This window comes from Equus quagga, chromosome 4, assembly GCF_021613505.1.
Source record: "Equus quagga isolate Etosha38 chromosome 4, UCLA_HA_Equagga_1.0, whole genome shotgun sequence".
NCBI classification, from domain to species: Eukaryota; Metazoa; Chordata; class Mammalia; order Perissodactyla; family Equidae; genus Equus; species Equus quagga.
The window spans coordinates 133,684,572-133,710,642 of record NC_060270.1 but is presented as its reverse complement, the minus strand read 5'-3'; the positions used below and the strand labels follow the sequence as shown (position 1 = coordinate 133,710,642).

At 36.4% G+C, this 26,071-nt stretch overlaps 1 protein-coding gene across 2 annotated transcripts in view; it reads right to left on the bottom strand.

The window, feature by feature from the left end:
• Positions 1-8,003: 8,003 nt before the first annotated feature.
• PLCL1 (phospholipase C like 1 (inactive)) overlaps positions 8,004-26,071 on the bottom strand; it is a 328,751-nt gene continuing 310,683 nt past the window's right edge. For both annotated transcript variants that reach the window (XM_046657724.1, XM_046657723.1), the window contains one exon: positions 8,004-11,168. In XM_046657724.1, coding sequence (XP_046513680.1) covers positions 10,986-11,168 — 183 coding nt within the window. In that variant the 3' untranslated portion in view covers positions 8,004-10,985. The remainder of the gene's footprint in view (positions 11,169-26,071) is intronic.

Sequence of the window (26,071 nt, the reverse complement as noted above, 5' to 3'; positions counted from 1 at the left end):
CTGCTAGGTTTTAGAGTGATTTGTTATGCAGCAATAGATAGCTGAACATACTCGAAGCCTCAGTTTCCCCCTTCTAAAATGGGAATTATAGCAATGTCAATCTCTAAGACCGTTTTCAGACCTAAATGACATCATGCACGGAGCATTGCGCACAGTTCTTGGTACATAGAAGACACAGTAAATGTTAACTATTAAGTTGTGATCAGAAAATAGAAGAAAAGGGGAAAAAGCTGTCTGAGAGGCAAGGAGCAATTTGAATAAAGAGCTGAATGATAGAAAGAAGAAACACTTTGAAGTGAAAAACAGGATCAAATATTAAACAGCAAAATTGACAATGTATAAAACGGAATTTTTGTTGTAAAGGAAAGTCACGAGAAAATCTCCCAGGATACAATAAAAAGAGCATAAAAATAACATGATTACAGAAAAGATGAAGGAGAGGAAATTGTAAGTGAGCATAGTGAGGCCAACTTGTTAAGCTAAATGGCCCCAGCCCCTCCTCTGTGCTCTGGACTCGCTGCTCTGGATGTACTCTAAAAAATTCACATGCTCTCCTGATTTATGGCCTCTGCTTACATATGTACTCCCCAATAGCTTGATAAACAAAAACTTTGTTCTATGAGTTTCTCTCCAGGAGCAGACTGACCACAGGCAGGAAACACACCTACAAGTTATGCATCACAGCCGACAGAAGAATGGAATAATAAAAGACCCTGGAGTCAACCATACCTGAAGGAAACCCCTTCCTTACTGCCCATTTTCCCTATATAGCTGCCTCAAGATTCTGTAATCCTTGAAGATGAGTCTTTTTGAGACATTTGTCTGCCGTCTTCCCAATTATGCCAGCTAATCGAATTAAAACCTCCTTTGTTGATCCCTAAGCCGTCGTGATTGACTGGCTCAGGCGGCAGCTAGCAGAGCGAGCCCATTGCTTGGTATCAATAAGATGATGATATGACTGATTGCTGTTCCTGAAGAGACTTGAGCAGACACACAAAAGCAAATATGTCTCTAACCCCCTCCCACACACACACAAAAACGCAAAACGAAAGCTTTTACAAGCTAAAAAAACCCCTAACTCTACAAAGTCAATATTTCCCAAATAAAAATAAAACTGAACTATCTGAACATACACAAAGGCAGCATCTTGAACATCAAAGGAAAAAAGAAACCATATATAGGCAGGGGAAAGTTTATTTATAAATATAAATAGAGCTATCTCAAAATTGTTAGTAATGTAGACACTACTGTGCTTTTTAAGAGCTTCATTGAGGTATAATTCCATACAGTAAGCTGCACATATTGAAAGTATACAGTTTGATTGTTTTGACCTACGCACAACATGTGAAACCATCACCACAATCAAGATAACGAACATATACATCATCCCCAAAGGTATCCTTGTGCCACTTTGCAATCCCACCCTCCCCACTCCACTGTCCCCAAGACAACTACTCATCTGTCAGTATTCATTAGTTTGCATTTCCAAAAATGTCTATTATTGAATATAAAGTATGTACTTTTTGTCTGACTTCTTTTACTCATTATAATTGTTTTGAGGTGTGGCAATTTGTGTCTTTCAAGGAATTTACGCATTTCACAGAAGTTGTAGAATTTATAGGCCTAAAATTTTTAGATTCCCTTGTTATTCTTTTAATATCCTTAAAATCTGTATTGACGTCACCTTACTCATTCCTGATACTGGTAATTTATGTCTTCTCTTTTTTCCTCATCTGTTTGGCTAGAGGTTTGCTAATTTTCTTGATCTTCCCAAAGAACCAGCTTTCGGTTTTATTGATTTTTCTCTATTGTTTTTCTGTTTTCTACTTCATTCATTTCTGATCTGATCTTTATTTCCTTTTTCCTACTTTGAATCTAATTTTCTCTTCTTTTTTCTAGTGTCTTAAGACTGAAACTGAGATTTTTGGTTTGAGAACTTCTTTTCTAATACGGAACTTTCTTCTTTTCTTCATTTCTGTAGTATTAACTGCTATAAATTTCTCCTATGTATGGTTCAGTGTCATCCCATGAATTTTGACGATTTGTCATTTATGTTCAAAATGCTTTCTGATTTTCTTTTTGATTTCTTTTTGATTTAACTAACGAGTTATTTAGAAGTACTTTCTTTAGGTTTCAAATATTTGGAGATTTTCCAAAGATCTTTCTAGTGTTGATTTCCAATTTAATTTCTTTGGAGTCAAACAACACACTTTGTACAACATTAATCCTTTTAAATTTATTGAGACTTGTTTTATGATCCAGAAGGTAGCCTATCTTGGTAAATGTTCACGTACACTTAAAAAAAATGTGTATTCTGCTGAGCTGAGTGTTCTCAATTATGTCAAGGTAGTTCATCATATTATTTAAATCTCCTATATCCGTAATTGTTTTCTATGTGTTCTATCAATTATTGAGCCACGTATATTGAAAACTCTGACTCTAATTGTGTAATTGTATATTTCTCCTGGCAATTCTATCAGTTTTTGCCTCATGTGTTTTGAAGTTCTGATATTAGCTGCATAAACACTCAGGACTGTAGAGGGCACTTGAGTTGCTTCCACATCTGGCTATTGTGGATAATGCTGCCATGAACATAAGGGTGCATAAATCTCTTTAGATCATTGATTTCAAGTTCTTTGGATAAATACCTAGTAGTGGGATAGCTGGATCGTATGGTATTTCTACGTTTAATTTTTTGAGAAATATCCATACTGTTTTCCATAGTGGCTGCATCAGTTTGCATTCCCACCAGCAGTGTATGAGGGTCCCCTTTTCTCCACATCCTCTCCAACATTTGTAGTTTTTGTCTTGGTAATCATAGCCATTCTGACCACTGTAAGGTGACATCTTATTGTAGTTTTGATTTGCATTTCCCTAATAATTAGTGATGTTGAGCACTGTTTCATATATCTGTTGCCCATCTGTATATCTTCTTTGGAAAAATCTCTTCTCATATCCTCTGTCCACTTTTTGATTGGGTTGTTTGTTTTTTCATCGTTGAGTTGTATGAGTTCTTCATACATTTTGGAGATCAACCCCTTGTCAGAAATAATTTGCAAATATTTTCTTCCAGTTGGTGGGTTGTCTTTCCATTTTGTTCATGGTTTCCTTTGCCATGCAGCAGACTTTTAGTCTGATGTAGTCCCATTTGTTAACTTGTTTTTGTTTCCCTTGACTGAGTAGACATGGTATTTGAAAAGATGCTGCTAAGACCAATGTCAAATAGTGTACTGTCTATATTTTCTTCTATGATTTTCAGGTCTTACATTCAAGTCTTTAATCCATTTTGAGTTAATTTTTGTGTCTGGTGAAGATAATGGTCTACTGCCATTCCTTTGCATGTGGCTGTCCAGTTTTCCCAACACGATCAATTGAAGAGATTTTTCTTTCTCCACTGTATGTTCTTGGCTCCTTTGTCAAAGATTAACTTTCCATAGATGTGTGATTTTATTTCTGGGCTTTCAATTCTCTTCCATTGATCTGTGTGTCTGTTTTTGTGCCAGTACCATGCTGTTCTGATTGCTATAGCTTTGTGGTATATTTTGAAGTCAGGGATTGAGACGCCTCCAGCTTTGTTCTTTTTTCTCAGGATTGCTTTGACTATTCAGGGTCTTCTGTTATTCCATATAAATTTTAGGATTCTTTGTTCTATTTCTATGAAGAATGTCATTGGGATTCTGATTGGGATTGCATTGAATATGTAGATTGTTTTAGGTGGTATGGACATTTTAACTATGTTTATTCTTCCAATCCATGGGCATGGATTATCTTTCCATTTCTTTATTTCTTCTCCAATTTCTTTCAATAATGTCTTATAGTTTTCAGTGTACAGGGGTTTCACCTATTTGGTTAAGTTTATCCCTACATATTTTATTCTTTTTGTTGCGATTGTAAATGGGATTGTATTCTTAATTTCTCTTTATGCTAGTTTGTTGTTAGTGTATAGAAACATAAGTGATTTTTTTAAATTGATTTTGTACCCTACAACTTTGCTGTAATTGTTGATTATTTCTAACAGTTTTTTCATGGATTCTTCAGGGTTTTCTATCTACAGAACCACGTCATCTGCAAACAGCAAGAGTTCCACTTCTTCCTTTCCAATTTAGATTCCTTTTATTTCTTTTTCTTGCCTAATTGCTCTGGCCAAAACTTCCAATATTATGTTGCATAGGAGTGGCAAGAGTGGGCACTCTTGTCTCGTTCCTTTAGAACAATGATAATTTAACAAAGTCACAACATCTTCCTTTAACACTTCTTGCAGTGCAGGCATGCTGGTGATAAAGTCTTTCAGCTTCTGAAAGTCTTTATGCCACCTTTATTTTTTGATGGTACTTTCTAGGTGTAAAATTCTAGGGTTAAGTTTTTGCTGCTCTTTCAGTACTTCAAAGAAAGTTGCTCCATTGTCATCTCACTTGCATGGTGTACAATAATAAATCTGTTGTCTTTCTTGTTTTCTTTGTACATACATGTCATATTTCATTGTCTACTTTTAAGATTTTCTCATTATCACTACTTATGAACAATTTGATTTGATTATGATGTGCCTTAGTTGTTTCCCTCATGATTCTTGTCCTTGAGATTTTTTTAAAGATTCTTGGATCTGTGGGTTTATAGTTTTCATAAAAGAATAAGAGGTTTTTTCAGTCATTACTTCTTCAAATATTTTTTCTCTCCCTCCCTCTCCAATTGCATATATATTAGACTTCTTGGAGTTATTTCACTATTCACTGGCTCATTATGTAAATTCTCTTTTCTCTTTATATTTCTTTTTTTATAACTTTTTTTACTGATACTTTATATACCATAAAATTTACCCTTTTAGACTGCACAATATTTTTTAGTACATTCACAAAGTTGGGTGACCATTACCACTATCTAATTCCAGAATGTTTTCATCAAAAAAGAAACCAAAAAGAAACCTCTTACCCCTTAGCAGTCACTCCCCATTCCACTTCCTCCCAGCCCCTGGCAACCACTAGTGTACTTTCTGTCTCCAGAGATTTGCCTGTTATAGGAAATTCATATAAATGGAATCATACAGTATGTGGCCTTTGTGCCTGGCTTCCTTCACTTAGCATAATGTTTTCCAGGTTCATTCATGTTGTAGCATGTATCAGTACTTCCTTTCTTTTTACTGTTGAATAATTCATTGTATAGATATACTGTTTTTGTTTATCCTTTCACCAGTTGATGGACATTTGGATTGTCTCCACTTTTTCACTATTATGAATAATTATGCTATGAACCCTTGTGTACAAGTTTTTGTGTGGACATATGTTTTATTTCATTTGGGTATACCTAAGAGTAGAATTACTGGTCACATGGTAACTATGTTTAACCTTCTGATAAACTGCCAGGCTGTTTTCCAAAGCAGCTGTACCATTTTACATTCCAACCAGCTGTATGTAAAATTCCAATTTCTCCACATCCTCATTAACACTTGTTATTATCTGTCTTTTTTATTATAGCTATCCTAGTGGATGTGAAATGGTATCTCATTGTGGGAGTTTGGGGGTTTTTTTGTTTGTTTTTTTGAGGAAGATTAGCCCTGAGCTAACATCTGTGCCCATCTTTCCTTATTTTGTATGTGGGACACCGCCACAGCATGGCTTGATAAGTCATGTATAGGTCTGTGCCTGGGATGCAAATTGGCAAACCGTGGCCACTGAAGCAGAGTATGTGAACTTAACCACTATGCCACTGGGACAGACCCTTATTGGGGTTTTGATTTAAATTTTCCTTACAATTAACGAGATTGAGCATCTTTCCATATGCTTATTGCCCATTTGTATATCTTCTTTGAAGAAATGTTTATTCAGATCTTTTGTCCATTTTTAAAATTGGGTTTCTTTTTATGATGTTGTAGTAGTTTTTTATATATTCTGGATGCCAGTCCCTTATCAGATATATAATTTGCAAACCCATTCTGTAGATCGTCTTTTCACTTTCTTGATGGTGTCCTTTAAAGTACAAAAGTTTTTCATTTTGATGAAGTCCAATCTCATTTCTTCTTTTGTCACTTGTGTTTTTGGTGTCATATCTAAAATTCATGATCTTAACCTAAGATCACACAATTTACTCCTATATTTTCTTCTGAGTTTTATAGTTTTATCTCTTTATAAGTGGCAGAAATTGCATTTAAAAACTTTTAAACTCCCCAGCACAATCTCCAAAACCCAGAGTAAACATCATAATAATGATGAAATATTGGAAGCTTTCCTCTGAGATTGGGAATGAGAAGGGATGTTCATTAACATCATTTCTATTGAATATTGTACTGGAAATTTTAACCAGTTCAACAAAGCAAGAAAAATCAATAAGACATATAAATAAAATGTATAAGGATCAGAAAGGAAAAAAAACTGTCATTATTTGCAGATAACAGGATTGTATACCTATAAAATCCAGAATAATATATAGATAATTAAAATTAACAAGTAAATTTAGCAATTTCACATTATATATAGCCATCATAAAATAATCTATTGTACTTTCTATATCCCATAAATAAGCATTTGAAAATTTTAATTTTAAAATGTTACTATTTCTAATAGCATGAAAACCATCAAAAACCTAGGAATGAATCTAATGAAAGATGTGCAAGGGCTTTACACAGAAATCTATAAAAGTGTAGTAAGAGAAATTAAATAAGACCTAAATAAATAGAGAAATACACCATGTGAATGGGTTAGAATACTCAATAATGTAAATATGTCAGAACTCCCCAAAATGATATATACATTCAATGTGAGACCAATCAAAATTCCAGCAGGTGTCTGATAGAAATTGACAAGCTGATTCTACAATTTATATGGAAATTCAAAGAGCCAAAAATAACCAAGAAAATGCTGAAGAAGAGAAGTGGGAAGCCTACACTCTCTGATATCAAAACATTATAAAGCTATAGCAATGAAGACAGCGCAGTAATGTTGCCAGGACAGACGCAGACCATCATAACCAAATAGATTCCAGAAATAAACACACACAGACATGGGTGCTTCATTTTTCACAAGGAAAATGTGACACTACAGAGGCATGGACAAAGGACATTTATCTTTACAATAAATGGACTGGGTCAATTGATTATCCATGTTGGGAAAAAATAAAATTGGACCTCTATCTTACACTATACACAAAAATCAATTCTAGGGAGATTGCATATTTAAATGTGAAAACCAAGAAAGCTACTAGCAGATAATATAAGAAAATATCTTCACGAGCATAGAAAGGCAAAGACGTCTTAACACCAACCACAAAGGAAAAAAATTATAACTTAAATTAGGGATCTGTACATCAAAAAACATTAGCAATACATATGACAAATACAGGGTTAAGATTCTCATTAAGCAAATGTCTCTTAAAAATAGATAATAAAAAGATAAACATTTACCACCCTTACCCAAAAGTGAGCAGAAAACAAAAATAGAGAATCTATAGGAGATTTTTTATAGTCAGTGAACATACTAACATGTTCAATCTCACTAGAGAGTAAAGATAAAGAGAAATAAGATTTTTTAACCAAGTAGATTGGCAAAGATGACAATAAGAAAAAATAAATTTGGTATTAGCCAAGATTTGAGCACTCTCATAAACTCCTGGTGGGAATTTAAAGTGGACAAGTTTTCTGGAGACTATTTGGCAATGTATCTCAAAATCCCTAAAAAATATATGTATCTTTTCACCCAATAATTCTACTTCTAAAAGTTTATCCTAAAGGAAGAGTTGTAAAACTTTGCAAAAATGGATTTTCATCACTGCAGTGCTTATATAACAAGAAATTAGGAGAGAAAAGTCTAACAATAGGGAATTGGTTAAATATAATAATCCATCTAAGACATTGCCAGTATTATAAATAATGAGTTGGATCAAGGATCATCACCCAAGACGTCCAGAAGGGCAGGATGTAACATAAAGGAATGAAGAGGCTCTTGGCAAACTGGACAGCACATGCCCCTTTTGGAGACGGCAGCTCCAATTAATTGACGCCAAGTAAGAAGAGGGGGTGTCTGGTGTTGTCATAATACCCAACATTTTAAAAGAAGTCGAAAATCATATTTTCTATGTGAAATCTCCTGATTTTTAAAAGCTGTTTATTGTTTAAAATTTTTTTTTAAAGATTCAGTGGCCAAATAAAATATGTCATTTATGGACTAGATGCAATTCAAAGGCTGAGCACTCCAATGTACATACATGTTTATTGACATAGAAAGAGATCCATGATGTAGCGTTTTTATTGTTGTAAAAAGCCTGTTACAAAATAGTTTGTATAACATGACCTCATTTTTGTTAAAAATGAAAGCTTATTTACATGTATGTATAAACTCTAAACAGTGTCTGAAGGTGTATAAATCTAAATGTTAATAGCAGGTGATTTTTATTTTTTAAACATTTCTCTCTTTTTGCATTTTTATACTGATCATTAGTATTTTAGTATCAGAAAATGCAATAAACTTCTTTTCACTTGTGGTTATAAAGAAAAAAGTTAATAGTTTACTTTAAAATTTTGAGAATTAAATTAAAAGTCAAAATCACTGAATAAATACTCTTGCGCATAAAATCAGACAGACTAGAATTCAAAGTCAATTCTTCCATATACGATGCCAATGGCCTTGAGCTTTCTCACCCATAAACTGTGCATAGAAGAGGGCTTTTTCTACCTCAGTTCAAGCCTGGTAAGGAGACAGACACTCACAGACTGTAATAACGTAAAAAGTTTTGTGTGTTTTTGCTATTCCATCCAGAGGCAAGACCATCATCAGGACCTTTTCCCTTGCAACTTCTCTACTGTCACAATCTAAAGCTCCTTCCTGCCCCACACCTCACTCCCTATCTAGCAATGATACTCAAAGCAACGGAGCAGAGAACAGCTGGCAACTCTTTGCCAGAAGTAGCCTTAGATGGGGTGGAATCCATATCATGTTCTCAAGAAGATTTGGATAGGTCCTTAGTGTAGGTGGAGCTCCAGGACAAATGGAATAAACTAGGGAAGCCACTTTCATGGATTGGATTTGACCGTCAAGTAAAGAAATGAATAAATATTCTTTGAGAGTTTGCCTTGATCTTCTCTTCCCATCTCTCTCTATCACCAGAAAAGGCAATGATTTCACCAAGTGAATGCAGGGAAGTAAAGAGGTCCACAGGTGAAGCCAACCAACTGGCCGATGTATGGTAGCTTTTGTTTCTGACTATATCACCTCTTTTTCAACATAAGGGACTTAGAAACCTCCATTCCACTATTCCTTCAACCATGCAGGTTAAGGATAATGGAAGCTCAAGATATTTTTTCAGGCTATTGCAGTATCATCGGAAACCTACCTTAAAATGAGCTCAGGTACTTCCCCAAGTGCCCAGTTTTAAACCAAAGGAGAAATTTCATCATATCTGGTCCATAAAAATATCATACTCTTTAAGATATCTTTGATATAATAACCCATTTTCTTTATCTTTCATTTTTCAATTAATTCACAATAAAAGAGAACAATAAAAGTGTTGTTTCATATCTTTACTCTTTCAGTAATGTGCAACATGAACATAATAGTGTTAAGAAGTCAGAAATAACTTAACACGGTAGCTATATATAAGATGTTTATATTTGCAAAATTTCAACAATTATCTTCCCTATGTTCCCCCAAATTCACGTATTTGTTAATCAAATTAATTAAGAAGCTTTTCAAAATAAAAGCAATGTTTTAAATAAATATATTTTCATAATCATAGAACATTTAGTTCTGTTGGAGGTAACAAACATATTACACTCAAGCACTTCATGAAGAAATTAGGGTAAAAATGATCTGGATGCAATTATAAATGTACCCTAATGAATCATTTGCTTCTTTTGTGTGTATGTTTTTCTTCACATGTTAAAGTCATATCACAGATGCTTTGTAATCAGTTAGTTCTTAAACCATCATGAAGATGTTATCCGACCCACAGAACTTCTATCAGCTCAATGTGCTATGGTATTATTTGAACAATGTTTTAAATTTAGTACTCTAAATTAAATTTGAGCAAAGCCAAAACCTCCGAGCTGCCATGTCTGTTAAAGAAAACAAATGCTAGACTCCCAGTTTGGAAGAATGAGACCTTCCCACAAATCTCAACCCTGAAATTTTATAACTGAGTCTTATTGTCACACCAAAACCCTAATTACAACAGAGTTCTCAGTCTTTCAGAGTACCACAGTGGTGGGTAAATAAATTCACTTATGATCAGCTTTTCCTTTGAAATCATATCTGTTTAGTAAACAACTACAGAAAACTTTCTAAAAATTGATTTTATTTAATAAATACTTTAAAGAGTTCACTAACTGAAGAAATAAATGACTTTGCTGATCTTTTCAGAAATTCTGATCATTTGTTTATCTTTCATTCACTTTTGTTTCTACTGTGATTTTTAGGACTTTTCCTAATCTACATTTAATCTATCAAAGCATCTATGCATTGGTAAATTTGGCTTCCTTCAATAAGAAGCTATGTTAAGATCTCTAAATTAAATGACAAATGTAGAGAAGTAAAATTAAACACAGCAACAGGTTATAGTAAGTGCTCTTTAGGATTTCAGATTAACAAATTTGTCCCCAAATGATAAGTAATAACTTACTAATGAATAATGCAACACAGAATAGATTTTAACAGTCTCTCTCCCTCTCTCTCTTTTTCTCTCTCTCTCTTTCTCTCCCTCTCTCTTTTTCTCTCTCTCTCTGTCTCTCCCTCTCTCTCTCTCTCACACACACACATATACATACACACACTTCCACCCACATCCATACATGGGTGTGTACACACACCTCAGAATTTAAAACTGTTACTAAAGATTTTAACTTAGATAAATTAACTACGATAAAATACTGACACTGTGAAAATATCTGTTTATGTCCAACACCCCACAGAGGGCATCTTTTTGTGAACTTTTAAAAAGCTTAAAGAAAGAAAACAAGAAAGAAAAACCAGAGTCCACGACAGGAAGGACGGGTGACCTGCCCGGGGTCACAGCTTCCCGTTCTCCTCTCCACTTTCCTTCTCCTCTATGGCTTCCAGGCTGCGCTTGCTCTTGGCCTCGGTGCCGCTGCTGGGGGCTTTACTAAGTCCACAAGACAAGCACGCCAGCTGGATCTGCTTCATGTTTTCTATAGCTTCGTTCTTGGCATTCTTCAACAGATCTCCTTGGCCCTACAAACAGGCAGAAATATACACCAAAGAAGAGAGTTATGGGCCAGACATATCCTGAGAGACATCACTCCACAGCTTCAGTGCTGTTACTCAGTGAGAAAACAGACCCAGACTCGAAAGCTCGCTTTTCCAAGGTTGAGCCCAAGGTTCTTTCCTAGCATTATTGACGGTCTTTGCTCTTTAAGCCGAAGACCTCAAACTTCTTGATCGGCTCTCTGGTTACCAGCAGACCCCTGAGATTCCTGTAGTAGGGAACCGCCTCAGGGGGACCCTGCTCCGAATGTACCAAGCACAGTCAGCCCTTCCATCACTGTGGTCTGAGACTTCACACACTACTGCAGCCCTGTCCCACCCAGGTCCAGCATTCCTAGGCTTGAGAGAAAACAAGCAAAGAAGCTCTTCCTTAAAGAACTGAAAATTACATCAGCCCCTCAGTGTCCAAGAGCTTACAAAGCAAAACATCTCCTTTAAAGTAAATCACATGCCTTATGAGCTCGTTTTTTACCTATTGGGTTATCCTTGCAATCTGCCTTTTGATAAATTATTAATTGCCGACATTCCTTCTGTCTTTCCCATCATCCTGAGGACAATGTTCCCATCTGCCTGATGGAGAAAGAGAGGCTCCAGAGGCTCAGCATGTCAATCAAAACAAAAAGCAAACAAGGATCACAGGAAATCACCAGCTGTCAGTTACATTAGGGCCCAAGAAAGAGCTTTTCCCATTATTTTTATTTCTTATTTTAGTTGATCGTTATAATGATCGAGCGTATGTGCTGACGCTGGCCTGGGGGCATGAAGGACCAAGTGTGGGGAAGCCAGAACATGTTTTGCTAGTGCAGACAAAAGAGGAAGCAGTTCCTTCCCTCCCTCCTCTCCATTCTCACGGCACTGCCTGACCGAACGACCCCGAAACTGTGAAGGATGATAGGGGAGGACATGGAGGTTCAGTGTAACCTCCTTTGCTGGAAAGTTCTTCTACACAGTGGAGACTCGGAGAAAGGCTAAGTCATGGAATGGGGTTTTAGAAGTAAACTTGGAAATCTTGTAGTCTAGCCTTCTCACGAGGAGGAAAGAAGCTGAGCCCGATGACGTTAAATGACTGACCCAAGGTCATAGCTGGTTAATGACTGAGCTGGGACAAAAGTCCAGGTCTTCTCCCTCTTGTTCAGCAGCCTATTCCACATACTATGTTTATAATTTAGACGAAGACTAAAGACTAGAGAACAAACAATCTGTCAGCTAGAGATAGATTTTCTAAGGGAAAAATATTCACTACACCAGCAGAATTTTGGGAACTAGTTTTGACAGTGTAGACATGCGTTCCCTCTGGACGTTGAAAAATGAAGTCACATCCACTTTGAAAACTGCAATTCTTAAGTAATGATAATAACAGTACAACATAGAAAGTGCTCACTCTGTGCAGGTACTCTTCTTGGCACTTTACATATGTTCAGTCATTCAGTTGTCACCACATCCCTATGAGATAGGCACTTTCTTATTCTCAGTATACAGATGAAAAGCACTGAGGCCCAGAGCAGTCCCCTTGCCAGAGTCACAGTGCTGCTAAGTGGGAGAGCTGGGGCTTAAATGAAGTCCAGTGCCGGCTCCAGAGCCCATAGTCTTAACCACTCCGTGATACGGTGTCTCTTCAAGGCAAATCGTGCACTCTCTACAGAGCACAGAAAAGCCTCCTGCTCCTGTTACCCAAGAAAACCACACAGATAAAAGGAAAACCAGTGCCCGGTGGCACATCTGACAGGACTTAGAGATGGCATCTGGAGACTCAGGAAGATCAGGGATGCCAAGAACCCACGGGCGGGGACAAAAGTCAGAAGATCTTAGTTCAGTTTTTAGCTCCAAAAATTTCTCCCTGGACCATTTTCTCTTCTGAAAAAATGAAAATATTCTTCTGCCTCCCTAAGGATTAAAGATAATATGTTGAAAAGTTGTTTGTGATTTAAATAATCATAAGTAAACTATAGTATAAAATGATATGAAAAACAGTTAACAAATTCTACTCCTATAAAAAAACAAGATATAGCAAATATCTTGGCATTGTGCATATTTTAATATAAATTTTACTAACTTGTTTAAAATGGATCTACAAGAGTCTGATTCACAGAGACATGTACCGTATATTGCTACTGGTTTTACAAATGGAAAGATTCCTTTAAAAACCAAACTGTATTAATAAAGAGATTATACCCACACTCATTTTCAGAGTATTACTTTTAAGTGCTCCCTTTTCTTTTAGTTTTGAAATTTTCATCAAGCATTTTAAAAAGCATAACAAATGCAAAGTTGGCATCTTCGTTAATTGCAAAAAAACAGTGAAACATGAAAAATATCAAGCTAGGTGCTGCTGATGCATAATGCTCACACATCCCTTCTCCTGCAGCACGCTAGAAAACACGTCTCCTCAATCAGCCAGAAGGTCATCTGATCAGTTTGGAGAGGTGGCATCCAGGCCTAAATGCCAGACTGTGCCAGTTCTGGTAAATATAAGTCAGGCTCTCTAGAAAACAATGGCCAATTGGAGAAAACAGTTTGTGCCACTGCACAAAAACACAACACGCCATCTCCTGATAACCAGGAGGCAACAAGTTTTGGCTGAGCAATACAGGCAGGAAAGAACAGAAAGAGAATTTAAACTGTTAACTAAGAGAAGAAGAAAAAATGAAAGACTAAGTTATGAAGCATTTAGTAATGCTATGTAAACATTCTATTTATGGAAACATTTATGTAAAAATTTTGTTTTCTATTTTTTTAAGAAGGAGGAATAAAGGTCATCTTTCTGTTCTGTGGTTAAGGAATCAACTCCTTGAGTCCTCCCAATTAGGGTACCAGAACCAGAAAAGACGCATTTTAGGCAAAATTGTAAAGGGTGAAGTTTATTAACAACCCCCATCCTGGATGGCATTCCTTTTTCATGCTGACTTTTTCCCATTTATGTGCAGCAATTTGCCCTGACCAACTAGCATCCATCTCTCTTCTCTGTCACTGTCCCTCTCAAACTCCTCCTCACTAGCCAGTTTATACCACATCTCCTCCAAAAAGACTCCTCTGTCCTGTGCATCATTTCCCACAAGATGTACTAGGTATTCAGCTCAGCTAAGCCATTCAAAGGTACTGGTGTGTAATATGCATTTAAGGATTATTGTTAACAGGGCGTTTCTAGAGAATATGCTAGAAAATTCTCCTCAAACAGAGGTCTTGGTAGAGAAAGAGAAAGGAGAAAAGCCCAGGAGAATTCATTTTACTTGGTGGTATATAAATTGAAATGTTTCTTGGATACTAAAATAAACCTGGGATTGTTATGGTCTGGAAAGTAAAATTAATGTATGATTTGATCATTGAACATCCAACTTGAAAGAAAAGTCAAGCTGCTGCCAACATTTCGATATAGCAGCGATCTCATGGGAATTTGTAGTTTCACGCTCCAGGAAAAAAAATGAGAAGGACTGCTTTAATCCAAAGAAAAGGAAGAAGAAGAGAGGGTATCTCAGGTACACTGATGCTGATGGGATGAGGACTAGCAAAAGTCTCAAGAGCAACGGCCACCAATTCAGCCTCCACAGTTACTTGGCTTCCGAATGCAAGAGTCCATAGAAATCCCAACACAGTTAAAGAGTAACATTTGGAATCATGGAAAACCACAGGGAGATCACTACAGAGATTTTGAATCTGAAAATTAGTGACGATTAATAAAATTTTTTTAAAAAGAGACATTACACATTCATAGCCAAATCCTTTCAACTGCATTAAATGGCATTTAAAATATATTATGTAGAAATCAAGAAAGATCTGATGCAGTATAGATTGTACATGGGGCTGCTGTACAATACCATCACAATTTTTATACTACTACTAAGTTTATTACTGACAATAAAATACTATCACAACACAATACTATCAGAAGCTAACGCTTATTGAACACAGTATACTAAGTGTAAACCAATTTGCACATATTACCTCTCTATATCATAACCATAAAAGGGGCTGGAACGCTAAACGTAAGTTATCTGTTAGTAATATATTTTATTATCTATCGAAAGACATTTAGCGTTCTTGTTATTCCTGTTCTAAGAAATGCAGTTCCCCCCACTGTTTGAAAATAGCATTGGCTACAGTCCAGCAGAGCAACTTACAGAAGACATCTGGGGCTCCTTCACACCTATTTTTCCCATGAATTGTACTATCCCTTGTGATATTAGTGCGTGAAAGAGCAGAAGGACATCATAAGCTGTGTCCTTGTCACGTATGAAGGAAATGCGTGGGTTGTCTCAGAGCACACCACAAATATTTGAAGCAGTTAATTAAGACTCTGGGAATGGAGAGACACTCTCATATACACAACTACACACATAAACAAATGCAGCCCTGACTCCAGGCAGACTTATGTGGGTATTTTTCAGCACACACTCAATGTCAGACTGATTCCCTTGATATTCTTTCCATGTGAGAGTCCACACCCACAGCTAGAGTCACCCATGGATAATTCTGTAGTAAAAGTTGGCCACAGACAGCACAGAGGAATTAGCAGCTCTTCATTTATTCCAGCTACCATCAGGTGGACAAGACCATACTGCGATGGGCTGTGAACTACTGCCATCTCACTGGTTCACAAACCATGTTTTTTGGGAATCTCTATATTATCTAAATAGGTTAAATGTTTTGCTCCGAAGAGGTAGAAACAACTAACAGTGTCTTTCACTTGAGAAATTCAAAGAGCAGGTCAAGAATGTGTTGATGTCATGACAGATGTATTTCCTTGATGTTCTGTTTCTGGAATATTGACTCTCCAGAATGAAGGCCTAGCCATGTAGGGAATGTATCCAAGATGTTAAGAAGAGTTACAGGGCACAAAGGTGTAGTCGTTAGGAGAGTATGTAGAAAATACCTTAACTGCACAAAAATGGAAGTTTCCATTACATTTTGTTATCAACACTCAGATTTATTATTTTTCAACACCTTGGCAACCAAATATTTCAACTGCATTCTACTCACTACTTAAAAAGTTCAATTTTTTACTCTAGGAACACACAAGAAATACAGATGAATAATTGTAGAGTAGTTCTGGTCCAAGAATATTGGCTTAATGGAGCTTTTTATGTTACTCTTCTCCTGAAACTCTGAACTCAAAACACATCAAACACTCCTTTTCAAATATTTATTACATGCAATTCAATTATTTTATTTTTATAGGAACAGAAAGGGAATTACATTGGACATGTTCACCTGAGCCATTAGGTTTTATAATTTTATATAAAGTTCAGTTTTTTAAAATTAGTTTTGTGGCTGATACATTTCAGTATTGGTCATAAACTCCAATTAATCAAATGTTTCCGAAGACTATGAAAACATAAGATAAATAAGTCTTTTTAAAACGTGTTAATATAGTTCTGAAGGAAGAATGATTTACAAGGTATAGAAGATATTTCAAAGAAGTTTTAAGAATAATTTAGTGCCAAAGAGAACACAACATTGCAAAATAAAGTAGAATGACATGTGCTTATTAAAGCACAACCACAGAAAAACCTATAAAAAATTTGAAGTCATACTCTGTTAAAATTCAACATAATGAAAATTACATTTGAAAGTTAAATTTGAAAGCATGTGTTTTAAGACCTGACAAATAAGATCTTCTTTTTTTAAAGATTGGCACCTGAGCTAACAACTGTCGCCAATCTTTTTTTTTTTCTTGTCCCTGAAGCCCCCCAGTACATAGTTGCATATTCTACTTGTGAGTACCTCTGGTTGTGCTATATGGGATGCCACCTCAGCATGGACTGATGAGCAGTGCCATGTCCGCACCTGGGATCCGAACTGGTGAAAGCCCGGGCCGCTGAAGCAGAGCGTGTGAACTCAACCACTCGGTCATGGGGCCAGCCCCTAAGATCTTCTTTTTCCACATTTCTTTCTCAAATAACATCCTGCACGGTTACAATATCTTTCTCATCAGGAAATCTTGACTAACTTGAAGGAATGAAGGACCCTATTTACTTCAAAACATTAGCTAATTGCATCTTAAGCAGAAAATCTTTGTATTAATCATGTTTTTTTAAAAAAAAGATTTTAGGGGCCAGTCCAGTGGCATAGTGGTTAAATTTGCACACTCCGCTTCAGCAGCCCAGGATTCACAGGTTCATATCCTAGGCATGTACCTATACACTACTCATCAAGCAATGCATTGGCAACATCCCACATACAAAATAGAGGAAGATTGGCACAGATGTTAGCTCAGCGACAATCTTCCTCAAGCATAAAGAGAAAGATTGGCAATAGATTAGCTCAGGGCTGATCTTCCTCACCAAAAAAGAAAGATTTTAATATAGAGAGATCATTTTTGTGTCTTTGTATATATAGAATACTGATATAAATGAAGTCTTTTAAAACATTATTTAAGTACTACTCACTAATAATAATATAATTAACATCACATTAATAGAATGAAAGATAAAAATCATATGATCATCTCAATAGATGCAGAAAAAATCATTTGACAAAATTCAACATCCTTTCATGATAAAACTTTCAACAAGTTGAATATAGAAGAAACGGACATCAACATAATATAGGCCATATAAGACAAGCCTACAGGTAACATCATACTCAATGGTGAAAAGTTGAAATCTTTTCCTCCAAGATCAGGAACAAGACAAGGGTGCCCACTCTCACTATTCCTATTCAACATAGTACTGGAAGTCCTAGCCAGAGCAATTGGGCAAGAAAAAGAAATAAAATGTATCCAAATCTGAAAGGAAGAAGTAAAATTGTCTCTGACTATAGATAACCTCATCTTATATATAGAAAACCCTAAAGATTCCACTAAAAAACTGTTAGAACTAACAAATTAATTCAGTAAAGTTGCAGTACATAAAATCAACACACAAAAATCAGTTTTGTCTCTACACATTAACAACAAACTATCAGAAAAAGAAATAAAGAAAACAATCCCATTTACAATAGCATCAAGAACAATAAAATACTTAGGAATAAATCTAACCAAGGAGGTGAAAGATTTATACACTGAAAACTACAAGATATTAATAAAAGAAATTGAAAGAGACACAAATAGAAAGATATCCCATGTTCACAGATCAGAAGAATTAATATTATTAAAATGTCCATATTATCCAAAGTCATCTACAGATTCAATGTAATTCCTATCAAAATTCTGATGGCAATTTTCACAGAAAGACAAAAACAATCTTAAAATTCTTATGGAACCACAACAGACCCCAAATAGCCAAAGCAATCCCAAGAAAGAAAACAAAGCTGGAGACATCACACTTCCTGATTTCAAACTATATTAGAAAGTTACAGTAATCAAAACAGTATGGCACTGGCATAAAAACAGACACATAGACCAATGGAACAGAAATGAGAGCTCAGAAATAAAGCAAAGCATATACCTCTAACTAATACTTGACAAGAGAACCAGGAATACACAATGGGGAAAAGATAGTCTTTTCAATAAATGGCTGGGAAAACTAGATATTCACATGCAAAAGAATAAAATTGCACCCACTCACAAAAATTAACTCAAAATGGATTAATAGCTTAGATGTAAGACCTGAAATCATAAAACTCTTAGCAAATAAACATGGTAAAACCCCCTTGACATTGATCTTGGCAATGAGCTTTTGGATATGACACCAAAAGCACAAGCAACAAAAGCAAAAACAAACAAGTGGGACTACATCAAACTAAAAAGCTTTTTCACAGCAAAAGAAATAATCAACAAGATGAAAAGGCAACCTATGGAATGGGAGAAAGTGGTTAACATCTGAAACATATAAGGAACTCTCTCTATAGATATAGATATATAGACATATAAAATAACTCAAAATATATATTAAATGGCAAAAAATCAAGTAATTTGACTAAAAATGGGCAAAAGACCTAAATTGACATTTTTCCAAAGAAGACCTACAAACGGCCAACAGATACATGAAAAGGTACTCAACATCACTAATCATCAACGAAATGCAAATAAAAATCACAATGAGATATCACCTCACATCTGTTAGGATGGCTATTATCAAAAAGACAAGAAATAACAAGTGCTGGTGAGGATGTGGAGAAAAGGAAAGCCTTGTGTGCCATTGGTGAGAATGTAAATTGGTGCAGCCACTACGGAAAACAGCATAGAGTTGCTTCAAAAACTTAAAAAGAGCTACCATATGATCCAGCAATTCCACTTCTGGGTACATATCAAAATGAAATCGGGATCTCAAAGAGATATCTGCACCCCCATGTTCATTGCAGCATTATTCACAATAGCCAACACATGAAAGGATTCTGAGTGTCCATCAAATGGATGAATGGATGAAGAAGATGAGATAGATATATAGATATATATGAGATAGATATAGATATGTATCTATCTATATCTATCTGTACAGATATCTATATCTATATATCTCACATTTCATATATATATACATACACACACAAACATATAACATCTTTTTATACTGTCATGCACTGCATAACGATGTTTCGGTCAACAATGGACCGCATATATGATGGTGGTCCCTATAAGATTTAGTACCACATAGCCTAGGTGTGTAGTAGGCTATGCCATCTAGGTTTATGTAAGTACACTCTATGATGTTTACGCAACAACAAAATTGGCTAATGATGTATTTCTCAGAATGTATCCTGGTCATTGTGATGCATGACTGTATATAAAACATCTTCAATTTATATGAGAAAGAAGGTAATCCTGCCATTTTCAACAACATGGATGAAATTTTGAAGGCATTATACCAAATGAAATAAGTCAGACAGAGAAAGACAAATACTGTATGATATCACTAGATGTGGAATCTAAAAAACAGAACTCATAGAAACAGAGAGAAGATTGATGGTTGCCAGGGGCAGGGTGTTGGGGGAAATGGGTGAAGGTGGTCATAGGGTACAAACGTCCAGTTACAAGATGAATAAGTTCTGGGGATCTAACGTCCAGCATGGTGACTACAGTTAACAGTACCGTATTGTATACTTAAAACTTGCTAAGAGAGTAAATTTTAAAAGTTCTCACCACAAACTAAACTATGTGAAGTGCTGGACACATTAATTAACCTTATTGTGGTAATGATCTCACAAAATAGACATACATCAAATCATCACGTTGTACACCTACAACTTTCACAATGTTATATGTCAATTATATCTCAATAAAGCTGAAAACTAATACTAATATCATTATAATAAAATTAATAATAATCTAATAGCCACAGTGCTGACCACAGATACTGTTAAAGATGGATATCATCTGCATTCATCAATAAAACCTACTGCATTGAGATGCCCTTGTTGAGCAGAGCTTAGAAAGAAGTGTGGAATTTAACGTGTCCAATTCCCATTCATTGTCCCTATTGTTCATTGTTCTAAGCCACATATGTGTGAACTGAGACACTCCCACCTCCACCCTTTGACTTAGGAACAATGGTGGTCTCCTTTAGCCATCAATAAGGACTAGGACCTTTAATTTTGCTTTATTCACCTATATACCCATCAAGCAAATATTTATTAAACATTTACTATATACCAGATTTTGTCTTTGACCTATAGTTCTGAACTCTTATCAAAACCAAGCCCCTTTCAAATAAATACTTTGTACCCTAAAGTGAAAGTCATAAATAATACAACCTAGTTATATACATTATGAAAAACTAACTAAATATAGTATCTTAGCTATACTATAAGGAGCAATAAGAGAATGGTCATTTAGAACAATATGTATTGCAATATGTAAATGCCCTTGCAGGCACAAGAAACCATAATGAAGTAGGCAGATGCTTGCACTTACTTAATATGAATTCATTTAAGTTTAAAAGAGAAATAAGATCAGATGCCATTCTACAAACACATAAAATATGGGAAATGACAGTGTAGACATACCAGATAGACATTAGTATGAAAGCAAATAATGGCAACAGACCAGACTCATTTGCATATAATAGAAGAAGGAAGGGAATAACCTTAATTAAGGTAGGGATAACATGCCAAAGACAAGTACAGACTCTCACTACAGAGAAAAGGTCTGTCAGCCCCACAAGTGAGGAAGTAAATAACATCCATACACCCCACCAAAGGTGCCAAACCTTCAAAAGTACCTCAAACGACGTTTTTCTTGTGATTGATAATATCGGCTTCTACTTCACAGGACACTCTGGGATGCCTACCATGAATTGTCAATAATAACAAATAAAGTACCACATTAAAATCAATTATGTCACTTTCAGTGTGTTCCAATATTACTGCACAGCAATTATACAATCAAGTAGAATGCCCGGAGTGAATAAATTACTCAATAGTTTGGAAACAACATCTTTATTCATTCAGACTTCCCTCTCAGTAACTGCCTTTTCCTCATGTACTGGGCCTTTCATATGACTTCCTGTAAAAATATTAACATTATTTACTGCAGCACTGCGATTTGTATTTTAGAGGGTTTAGTTGGGCAGGACTAAGAAAGTCTTGCAGCACACAGGATAACTCTTCCTCATGTTGCACCGTCCTGCACAGTGCAGGACATCCAGCATTCCTGGCCCCTCCCACCAAACGCCAGGGGAATCTTCCCTGTCACCTCCACAATTTCCAAAACACCCTCTAGGGGGCAGTACTGAGCCCATTAGGAACCATCACGTTAGACATTGGGGATACCATGGCGAGCACAGATACCCTTCCTGCTCACATAAAACTTAAGCTGAGTTAGAAACACAGGCAAAAATCGAAAAACCACAAAAATAAAGTTACGTCTCATCACAAGTTGCGGTACGCGCTTAAAGGAAAGGAATGTGATGCTGAGAGAACACGTAGTCCAGGGGATGAGGCTGGGCTTTCCTGTTTAAGTGACGGTTGAGCAACGATTTGAAAGATGAAGAGGCACCTTCATTTCTTTCTTGGCATCTTACAATCAGCAATTGTATAATTACCGTACAAATACAATCTAAGAATCTTTTGAAGCTTGCCTTGACTCTTCAATCCTCCCACAGTCCTACAGATACAGATATAGGTTGCATGGGAGAGTGTTCTGGAAGGATGCTGCCTCCAAAGCACAGCACCAAAATTGCTTGATATCCCATTTTTTCTTATATTTTAACCACTTAGAATTTATTTTGTTTCCGTGAAATTTATACCTAAAAGAAACACTGAAAGTGGAAAATACTCAATAAAGTACCATTTAGTGATGGTATCATTTTGTTCTGCAAAAAGTAAGAGTTCTTAGCAATTATTTCAAATTTTTGAGACATTTGAAGAACAGCTATAATTTTTTTTTAACTTTACAAATGAAGAAAAGGACTCAAGAAAGCTAGATAAATATATTGCCCAGGTTCACACAGGAAAGAAATATGAAGGAAATAACTAATAATGCCTGCTCCCCAGGCCAATAGATGCTTTTCTTCACTGTATTATTTTTCTTTGCATTTAGGTACATTACATAATATGTTGCACCTGCCATCTAATAGATGTTAGAAATGTAAAGAAGAAAAAATAGCTTAAGACCTGTTTGGTTTAAAAAAGAAAAAAATCCTCTGATAGAAGCCTATGAATGTCCCAAACAGAAATACTGCCTTTGTGCTGACACTTCAATGTTTGATTTTTGCCTTCAGTGTGGATACAGAGTTTCGAAGAACGTAATAATTTTAATCTAAGCCATATTTTCAGAAAAGTAAAATACAAAAGCAATGGTAGAAGATTCATGGTGTGAGAGGTGTGGAGAAGACGATCGGTTTTCACTTTAAAGATATCATCATAAGTCCTAATAGATCCAATAGAAAAGAAGATTACAAAAGAATTCAATTCTTTGCAGGCACCCGCTGAACATTTTAAAGGATGCTGTTAACGTGAGGACTCAGGAGTTAGCTCTCAGATCGCTGGGATACTGATTCTCCTTGCAGCACCCATGAGCCTCCCACATAAGTCGGCTGCCCTGATGGCGGCACGCGCCAGCTGTGCCGGAGAACCAGGACTCCAGAAGGGACGCAGGAATACATCTGGTTCTCAGGACTCCACATTTCTCTCATATAATAATAATCTGGCCTAGAGACTTTGAATTGTAACCATATTGCTATTCTATAGGTAAACTTACAGTGTGATCTCCATGGTCAGACTAGTGGGTTCAAATCCCAGCTCCACCATTTACTAGCTTTTTGACCTTGGGCAAGGGCACTTGGTGCCTCAGTTTCCTCATCTGTAAAATGGCTATGATAATTGTACCCATCTCTAGGCTTGTGGCAAGATTAAGTGAGATCATATATGTGAATCATTTAGAACAATGCCTGGCATATGTGGCAAACTCTAATGATTGTTAGCTATTGTTATTCTATAAACAAAAAATTAGAAGGTTTCAGTAAACATGTTTCACTATCAATAATGACAATGTTACAGACATCTATGGTAGTTTACCTCATAAAATGTGAGGAAACAAAAACCACTTTGAAACACAAAAAAAGACAAGTTGGTGAAGTGAGGAGAATAAACTGTTACTGAGAATAAAATTCAGGGTTGATCACCCATTAGTCCTATGAAAGACCCCATAATGATTCAAACAGAAGGAGTGACGATGCTCTGATGTGGGAATTTCCCTTGGGGAATCTCAGAGCATGTCATCCTCTCCCCACCAAAAGCTTATTTTCTTATTTGTAATTGAGAGGTTACAATATTTTTCAGTGTAAAGCACCGAAGCATTGCTTGCTTTTGGAATAGAAAATTTTAAACAGCTGTTTCATTTAAGCCAGATGAGAAAATAAAAATGAACTGAAATCATCTGTCACCAAAAGAAATTAATGACAAACATTATCCTTTGTGACAGACTTGTTATATTTCTGAAGATACCATAAGATGGCCTCCTGCGAGGGTGCTCTGGTTACGAAGCCATCTGTCTCCTTTGGGCAAAGGACCACGGGCCTCATCCGCTTAGAGAAAATGTCAACAGAAGCGCTGCAACACCAGTGAGCTGAATATTAGAAAACCTCCAGCTAAACTTTAAAAATATGATTCAACTGCAGAAAGCTATGAATTTAGGTTTGTGTGATGAGACTGGGATCCTGAACATTCTCTCACAGTCATTTTGACAAAAGAACCCTTCAATAAAACCATACGAGGGCACTGCCTGATTCCTCTGCTCTGTGCTCCTTCCCTCCCTTTACCTGATCATCTGCATCTATGTCAATAGATCTAATAAGAAAGGACAGAAGATTAATATCAACCTTTAGCAAGGTGACAAAGGTAATTAATTCCCTTTCAAATGAAATTTTAGTAATGGATGGTCATCAGCACAAAAAACAAGTACTGTTAAAAAGTTCCAATATCTCAAATTAACTTTCTTTAGATAATAAATGACCTTGAAATCTGAATTCATGCTACTATCCTAAGTGCCAGAAGCCAAACGCAGAAGGAGCTTTATAGAAACCTCTACTTAGCCAACTCGTGCTATTTCCATTTCAAAACGATCATCTACAGCAGCTTGAAAGATGTGGGATGCTCCAAACCCCAGAGCAGACAAAGGCTAGAGAGACAGTTACTAATAGTAGAAAGACATTTTTTTTTTTTTAAAGATTTTATTTTTTCCTTTTTCTCCCCAAAGCCCCCCAGTACATAGTTGTATATTCTTCGTTGTGGGTCCTTCTAGTTGTGGCATGTGGGACGCTGCCTCAGCGTGGTCTGATGAGCAGTGCCATGTCCGCGCCCAGGATTCGAACCAACGAAACACTGGGCCGCCTGCAGTGGAGCGCGCGAACTTAACCACTCGGCCACGGGGCCAGCCCCTAGAAAGACATTTTTAAAATGCATTCTGGTATTTGTTTGGTAAGGTTTCACTTTAAGAAATTACTGATTATATTGCTTAAATGATTGACTACTTGATCCAAAAAATAAACCTGCAAAAGTGCCTGAACAAGAGGGCACAGCAATAACGACGGTCCGCGACCAGAAGGAACTGATCACAAAATGCCTTCAGCTACTTCACCACCTCCACAGCGCTGAGAATTTCAGCAAGCAAGTGGCTCCTCGTGACATTTGGTCTTGTGCTGCACAACTCCAGGGGCACCATTCATAGTGCCTTCTATGTGTACGGCATTTCCTGCAGCCCAATAACAGCCATACTGCATCTGGTCTAGACATGGCCTTTTACCAAGGACATTTATTCTTTATTCTCTGTGAAACCATAATGCTTTTAAATAGGCTGAAACTGTCCCCTTTAGGAGTGCATTGTGGCGTGTGCAGGGCTAGCCCATCCAGTGGCCCTGTGGGCACCCAATTACGCTGGCATGAGTTCTGGGTTCAGTGTCAGTTGCAGTGGCCAAATAGCTATTAGCAAAACATTGTCAAAGGAGCAACTGCCCTGCGCCATCCACCCAATGGGGTATTTTTTAATTAATGGTGTAAGGCAACTATCAAATGAAATGGGCTACTTCTTGCTAATAGTTAATTAATTGAGAAGTGGCCAACTTGGCTCCCTCCACAAGGACTCTTTGGAGATTTGGCCATTACTGAAGTATTCATTGTTGAGGACCCAAATCCAGCAGGGCATTTGGTTAAACACCAGACTACTGCTCCTCCAAGGAAAGGTCAAGCCTGTTTTCCCCCATCTGAGACTCATTCAACTTTCAGATCTCAAACTCAAGCCATCTATAACACCAAACCACTAGCAACACATTTTCCTCCAACTTTTTGTGTTTATTTTAAAAGTTACACTACACCCAAGTTGAAATAATAGCATCTATATTTCCCAGTTGTTCATATGATGTTACATTGGCTTAATCAATTCATCTATTCTCACCTATCTATGTATACTTCACCCTAAATACCCTAGCAGGCATATCATGAAAATAAGCACATTCTATATAACCACAGTATTATTATCACCCAATGAAATTAACATTCAT